The sequence below is a fragment of the Acyrthosiphon pisum genome, chromosome X, assembly GCF_005508785.2.
Source record: "Acyrthosiphon pisum isolate AL4f chromosome X, pea_aphid_22Mar2018_4r6ur, whole genome shotgun sequence".
Lineage (NCBI taxonomy): Eukaryota > Metazoa > Arthropoda > Insecta > Hemiptera > Aphididae > Acyrthosiphon > Acyrthosiphon pisum.
Genome location: NC_042493.1, coordinates 97,144,604 through 97,152,659, shown reverse-complemented (window position 1 = coordinate 97,152,659; position 8,056 = coordinate 97,144,604). Strand labels below are relative to the sequence as shown.

The following is an 8,056-nucleotide window of genomic DNA, read 5'->3' as shown; positions in this document are numbered from 1 at the left end:
CTTGTGTCTTATTCAATAACTTAAAGTTACCGTGCGTCTCAATCGGGTGTACTGAGGTTTAAGAAAGTTGCCGCGTTTTTTCAAAAAGTGCGGCACGGATGCCGCATGAGCATCAGCTGTATTTTTTATAAAGGTCGGATGGGTAAGAGCTTATAGGGAAAATTAATAAACACGATCGGTTCTAAATCAACGCCAGTTTGCGGCTTACTATTAAACAAAAAAATGAACTATAATTTGTAGAGGGCACAAAAGGTGCTGGTTAGCAAAGGGGGAATAATTAATATCAAACTATACAATATGACAAGGTTGGAAAAAACCCGGGTTTTTTAATAAAACCCAACTGGGTTGGGTTAAATTGGGTAATTTACCATAAAACTTTAAAAAACCTAAAATCACCCAGGGTTTTTCGAAGAACTAATAAAGGGTGGACTTAAATGGGTTTTATTTAAAAGAAAACCATTTAAACCCATCATAAAACCCACAAAAAAATTAATTTTTTTTTTTTTTGCTACACTGTAAAATAAGCATGATAAATTGTATTATTATTATGTGATTTGTGTTATCATGATTGTGGATTGACGATTATAGTATAGATTTGTTATTTCATATTAATTATTACTGTTAAAAATTTTATTTAACTATATTTTGTTGGTTTTTATTACTTATTTGTTATTCGTTATGTAAAGATTATTTAATTAGTACTACGAATTACGAATACTCGGAATACTAGACGTTACAGTTGAGAAGAAATTTATTATGTTAATTTGTATCTAACTAAATCGCCATGCCATTTGGTTCAGGTCGAAAGAAAGGGTATGAAAGGAATGAATTTGAAGCAATATATATTGAAGTTGATGGTATAAACACTAATGTTAGTACTAAAAAAAAATGTAAGCACTGCAGTGATGAAGTCAGCAATAAAATAGAGCGCTTAAGACAGCATTTACAAAAATGTAGACACTATAAAAGTATAGAACCCATTGAAAAAAACAGAAATATATCACAACTAGTAAACCATACCGAAGAAAACTATTCAAATATAAACTATCAAGTTGAAGAACAGTATCAAAGTACATCCACAGAAAAATATGATTATAATTCAGGTGATTTTGGACATTTTGGACATTAACAACATTTTATGCAAAAAACCCTTAAAGAACATGTACCAGTTACAACACCTGCCAAAAAAAAGGTTCTCGATACGGCTGTAGCTAAATTTTTTTTTGCAACTGCAATTTCGTTCAATGCATCAAGCTCATTGTACTACACCGAAATGTTTGATGCTATTCGTCCTGGCTATCGACCACCCAATAGGAAGCAGTTAGCTGATACGTTACTAACTGACGCTGCTGCTGACGTGACAAATGAAATGCAGAAACAACTTACAACATGTGCAATAACCCTTCTACAAGATGGTTGGTCCTCTATACGAAATGACCCAATAATTGCATCCAGTATACATACAGGCACACTTGTAAATACCAAACACAAAACATTTTTGTTATCTACTAAAGATTGTGGGTCTGAAGCAAAAACAGCAGATTACTGTACAAACATAGGCGCAAATAGAGTTTGAGATTTGGGGGGCTAATAGGGCTAATAGGGCCTTACTTTGATAATATTGAATAAGCTTAAAACAAAATGTAGGAAATATTTAGGGGGATATGGACATTTTTTAGGGGGCTTAGCCCCTAAAGCCCCCCCTATTTGCGCCTATGTGTACGAATCTATTAAAAGCCGATATAGAATTAGTAAAAAAGTATTTCAATAACAATGTAAGTATTTTTAATTCAATACCTAGTTTACTAGTTATCTGTTATGTTATATTATAACCATCAAGGCATCAAAGTAATTTTTTCCTATTGTAGAAAGTAATGGCAATATAAAAAAAGTAAAAATAATTATCATTAAATCATTGTTTTTCGGTATACGTATTTACTATTTGTACTGATAACGAGAACAAAATGTTGCTAATGCGTCAGAAAATAAAAATTGAATACCCAGATATCTTAGTTTTTGGTTGTAATGCTCACTATTTCAATCTGCTGGAAAATAAGATGACTCCACGTACTATTTTATGCAATATTGAGAAGGTGCAGAAGTATTTTAGAAATCACGATAAACGCAACATCTAAACAAAACTTTTTATATTATATTACAATATTGAATATTATAATAAATTATCATGCAAGGGTTTTTGCCTTTTGGTGCAATTCAAAATACAGTTTAAAATGTAATTTATATATATATATATTTATTATTATAGGGATGGTTAAAAGAGAAAAATGGTCTGAGTCCTCAAATTTCCAACTGTACTACCTAGATGGAACTCACAAGTTGCTACTGTTGATACTTTCATAAAAAAATTTTATAAGTACCAAGAAATAAACAACCAATACATTAACGAGATGGATAATCAAATAGGTAAGTCAAAGTTTAAACAACGTTGGGCTGTATCGTGAAGCATGAAATCTTCAAGAACAGCTAGTTTTTGTTGGTTCTGTGTTAAATAAGGTACAATATAATAACAATATTAAAAAAATCATAACATATTTTATTCCTACTAAGTTAGAAATAGAAATAATAGTAAAATAAATGTATTATTATGTTATGAAAATACAGAATACTTGTTTCTAAGTTTCAATATTATAAATTATTTATTAAGTAGCTACTTTAAATTTTTAAACATTTTTACTTTTTAATTTAGATATATTTTATAATGAATAAATAATATAGTTTATTTCACTATTAAGATGCAAGGGGGGGGACTGCACTTCGTTATCAAGTGCACTCGATGGATGGCATGACTTATTATATTCACCGGTTATGGCGGGTTATGTAAATCAAATAAAAAAACTTAACTAACTTAATTTACTAAATATGACTGAAAAATGAAATTTACCATTTTATAGACGTTATGTCGTTATGAACTTAATTATATTTCTCTTTCTTATTTTTATTTTAATATATTATTAGTTTTGTCTTTAATTTTTTATCAAGAAAAGGTATAAATATTTATTTCGATTTTTAATTGTGATGTGTAAAAAAAACCTAAAAACTGCTTTAAATATATTAGGTAGGTACCTAACTTGACGCGGTCCCGCGCAATAGCTGTTTGAATTCAAACAGCCTTTGCGCGGAAGCCGCGCCGTGGCTCTCAAACAAACCGCCAATCGACGACGGACGACGCCGGCGCGCGACACCCGCGCCAGGAACCGTCGGCCGGCCGCTCGGCGAACCGGATTGTACAAGTGACTTGTTTTCTACGACTCGCCGTGTATACACGCACGAACCATAAACGTCCCCGAGAGTTGAAGACCACGCCACGCTAACGCGAGACATCCGCGTATCAGTATAGCCATTATAGGCTCTATCATTGTACTCCTTTCGTTCGATACGTGCACCAAATAAACTGTAACCAGCAAATTGTGTCTGTTTCATTTTTTTTTTACTTTCGTATTTGTTTGGTTACCTCACCTCAACACACACCATCCACGCGGCACCCCACAGGTTCGCAACAAACTAATATTTGTTAACGGGGAGTTCTTTTTTATTTTTATTTTGTTAACTGTTAATTGTTATATATTTTGTTTTTAATTTAAATTTTTATTTGTTATACTTAAATTGTAATGTTATCTTCATTATAAAATAATAAAACATTACTTTAGTGAATATATTTTACAAGTTTTCAATTTTAAATCCTTTTTATAAATATTGTAATACAACTTCTTCCTATTTCCTAAAAGTTTAATCATTATATTATTATTAATATATTATATTATGTTTAGAAGTTAACGTCTGCTAAGATTGAAGTATGTAAATGCAATCATACGTTTTTTTTATTTACAGCAAATTATAATTTTTAGTGTATAACTCTAGGTATTGAAGTATTTCGAGGATCCACGTTCACGTTTAGAAAGTTTAAGTTCACATCTTACAATCAAAAAAAATTGTCTTCTATACAATACTCCTATAGCATCTTCAGCCCCTGTTGAGAGACTCTTCTCTTTTGCAACAATGACAAATGTACCCATATCCAATAGATTGTCGGATGAATTATTTGAGCAAAAAGTTATAATATTGAAAGCAAATTTAAGTAATCAATTAAAATAGGTTACTATAAATTTAAATAAATGTGTTGTTAAATTATAAAAATATTATTACTATTTCAATAATGTTGTTATTGTTATTATTGTATATTGAAATAATCATTTTTTTTACTATTCATTAGCAATCGGAAATTAAAAACAATTTGTTCATGATAGTTTATTGATAGGTAATGCAAAAGTTTAAAATTAATTATTATTACATATTATATATTGTTATTATTTTTTGAATTGTTATAGTTATTAATGTTGTTATATTATTTTGTTACTCCATTGGGTTGCATGGAGATGAAAAAAAAATTGTTAAAGATTGTTCACAAATTAGCACAAGTTAAAAAAAAAAAATGTTATTATTTTTGATACCCATGCGTTACTATCGTTACTATAGCGATTATTGTTATAATTATGAAAAATTGTTGTTATTATTGTTATTACTTGAATTGTTATTTAATCATTATTATTAAAATATTAAATTATCTGAAATTTACGTAACAATTTGTTTGGTAATTTATCGGTTTACCTATCAAGATTAAGATAAAAACGCTAAAGGTGATAATATATCTATGATGCATGCCCATATGATTGCGATTAGTATAATATACATAAGTTAAAAAAAAAAATAATATTATTCTTGGTTTTAACGAATATATTTATTCTGAATAATTGTATTATTCACGAATAAAACTATTCAAAATAATGTTATTCTTTATTCAGTTTACCACAATTATTCAGAATAAAAAATTATTCTTTATTCATAAATAAATCAGTTATTCATGCTTTTATTTTTCATTCATTATTTTGATTTGTTTCTGCCCAACTCTGTAATGATAGCAACCTTTTTGTTTTCATCGAAAACAGGGGTTCTAAAGCTCGTATGTAATTGTATCTATATCTAATACATTTCAAAATACGCGCGCTTTATTTTGCGAAACCACCACAACAATTCACCACCAGAAGCGCGCGTATCAGCGGCCACTTTTCATTCTCCCGACTGTTGCCACTTGGGTCTGTTACGATGAAATGAAACTATGGAACCTAGGTTGTGATGACGCTACCTTGACATTGGCAACTTAATGTCCACTGCCTTGAATTCAACGGGGTAGGCAACTTAATGTGCACTGCCTTAAAATGACCGGAAGGCAACCAGATACGACGACGACAACGATAGGAGGGGACCAAAAGAGACTTAAAATTAACGGACCAAGGAAGTTGAATTTATGCACGGGAATAAGGAAGATGAGTTTAGTTATATGGGGGGGATGTCTTGGTGGTCGGAATCGGTTTGGTGCAATGACCACCAAGCTCACAGAAATCGGCGAATACTTAAAATCTACACTTAACTCTACGATTATGATAATGATATGGATGATGGCTGCAACGAATGACAACCGACGGTGACTGAACTCGAAGACCCTGGCGGCCTCTCACACACCACGGCGGGTGCTGGCGGTCTTACGCAATCGATGATGACACCAATCCCGATCTCGACGATGGAAGAGCCCCGTCCAACGATGTCTCAATGACTAGCTGGTGTAGATGAGTACACGACAATAATACCCAACCAGAAATACAATAGAACTCACGTAAATGCTGGTAATGGTGGCGCTGACTCGGCCGGTGGTAGAATTTTATATAATAATAATATGTCGCAATGACTGATCAGGTATAAATATATAATATACATATGTTGCCGCAGTGGCAACAAAACAAACACTTCGCGGTGCTTCAATAGCAAAAAAAAGAAAAACAATTAACACGAATCAATAATACAGTAATTGATATAAGTAGGTACGTAGATGTGTATAATAACACTTAACGAAAAAAAAATTAATAACAACAATAAGGGCGTTGGCCGCGTAATCACAACAAAACATTAAAACAGATGATATAAAAACAAAGACAATATGACGACAACGATAACAATAATAATAAATTAATTTATATAGGTGATTATAATTCACATACCTAAAGAGTAACGATTAAACGAGGACGAGGAAGGGGGAGAGAGATAAAGACTGGTCGCCGCCGCTGCGCTGTTTTGCATATCGCATGATAATCACAACACTGTGTCGCGGCAACACCGACTATAACATCAAGTAATTATGTTGTAAATCGTTATAAAATTATTCAAAATACTATATTTTTTTGTAAAATATATTTTAGGCATGTAATAGCATTAATATTTTCAAATTAACTAACTTAAAAATAATTTGAACCTCAATATAACGATTTCTACAGTTTATAAATAATAAAAATAGTTTTTAAAAAATTCCCTTACCGATGGCCATTGTATTCTTTTTTGGTAAAGCCCCATAATTCAGACGAGATTTGTCATTATGATTGGTAAAACACTTATTTTGAAATTGATTTTCACATAAATATCGGTTTCTTAGTAGAAACAACAAATCCAAATTAATATTTCCTTAGAAAATTAAAAATTAGTTTTACCCATTTAGTTACGGTTTTACGAATTAACATAGGTATATGTATATAATATATAGTATACTATAGGTATATGATAAAAATATCATTAAGTATTAATGTATTATCAACCTGAATTAAATATCCATTCTCTATATAGACAGTGAATTTTCGGTAGGAAATCTAAGCATCTTTATTCCTTTGTTATTACTTCGGTTTTTTGTGCAGTTAAAATAAGAACAAGTACCAACCGGCATTGTTTTTTTACGAATGCAATGAAAATTTAAAAATGTATAGGTAATAAAATAATACTTTATATTATGTACGTTATAAATAATATATTTATATTTTGTAAAATTGTATAATTTAACAATTGTATAATGTAATGAAAAATTATGAGATTAATATATTATGCATATATATATATTATATTATGTAATCATTAAAATGATTATTTGACGATGGCGATATATACTAGAAATTCGCTAGACTAAACCGGTTCACTTAAATGGTTTATTAAAATGATCCAGGTTTATAATCGGTGTGTAAACTGTTCGTAACGATTTATTCAGAAATTCGCTCGTTTAGATCGGTTTGCCCCCACTTTAAATTTTTTTTTTCTTATCACATATTTAATATGAATTGTTTCCCGCACTTTTTGTAAAATTAAATAATTATTATAATAATAAAATTAAATCACGTTTAATTTTCATTTGAGTTTTTAAATTCCTACTGAGTCATTTAAAAAGCTAAAAAGTTGGTTAAAAATGGATAGAAATAATCTTAGATTAAAGTTATTTAATGATTTCATTATGAGTAAAAATCACATTACTAATTTTGCAGTGCAAGGATGTCCTATTCGTGAAAGTAAGTGTTGATGTTAATATTCTATTATTTGAATAACTTCATAACTAATCTGCGTATACCTACAACTATGATGTACAATGTGTTTACTAATGATATTTTATTTGCCAATATCTGCTTATTAGATGTGTTAGTTTATTTAAACGAGTTTACTTTTAATGATACATCACTTGAAGAAGATATGATACTTTTGACTAATGCGGAGAATGAAAATAACTACAAAATTAAAATTAAAATTGAAGATTTTGCCGAGTTATTGGTACCCAAATTTACAAATAAAGAATTCAAGTCTCATTTTCGTGTTAACAGAAGTAGTATTGAGGTATATCTTATTACATTTACATATTATCTAGAATCAAGACTAAAATACATTTAATATATTTTCTATAGGTTGTGATGACATTTATTGGTCCTGCTTTGTCTCAAAAATCTATAAAAATAAATGTCGAAAAACAGATACTAATATTTATATGGTATATGGCAAATTGTGAAACACATAGGTGAGGATATTCCTACTAAATAATAATAATTCATTATTAAGGCTGTGAAATGTAATAAATATTTACAGACCAATTATAATTATAATTTTAGATTCAGAGTGGAGAAAAAACTGTATTATTTTTACAATGATATGGTTTTTTTTCAAAAAATTAATTGTGGGTTTG

General features: G+C 29.9%; 1 protein-coding gene across 1 annotated transcript; it reads left to right on the top strand.

The window, feature by feature from the left end:
- Positions 1 to 7,186: 7,186 nt before the first annotated feature.
- Positions 7,187 to 7,895, top strand: LOC103307717. The gene is made up of 2 exons (XM_029485328.1): positions 7,187 to 7,713; positions 7,782 to 7,895. Exons 1-2 carry the CDS (start codon positions 7,405 to 7,407, stop codon positions 7,893 to 7,895), a joined length of 423 nt encoding a protein of 140 aa, XP_029341188.1. The 5' UTR covers positions 7,187 to 7,404.
- Positions 7,896 to 8,056: the final 161 nt, after the last annotated feature.

Excerpts from the sequence above, each read along its gene's own strand:
- LOC103307717 (XM_029485328.1), top strand. The coding sequence starts at position 7,405 with ATGTTAATATTCTATTATTTGAATAACTTCATAACTAATCTGCGTATA. Across the intron at positions 7,714-7,781 it reads TTAACAGAAGTAGTATTGAG|GTTGTGATGACATTTATTGG; the intron begins GTATATCTTATT and ends TATTTTCTATAG.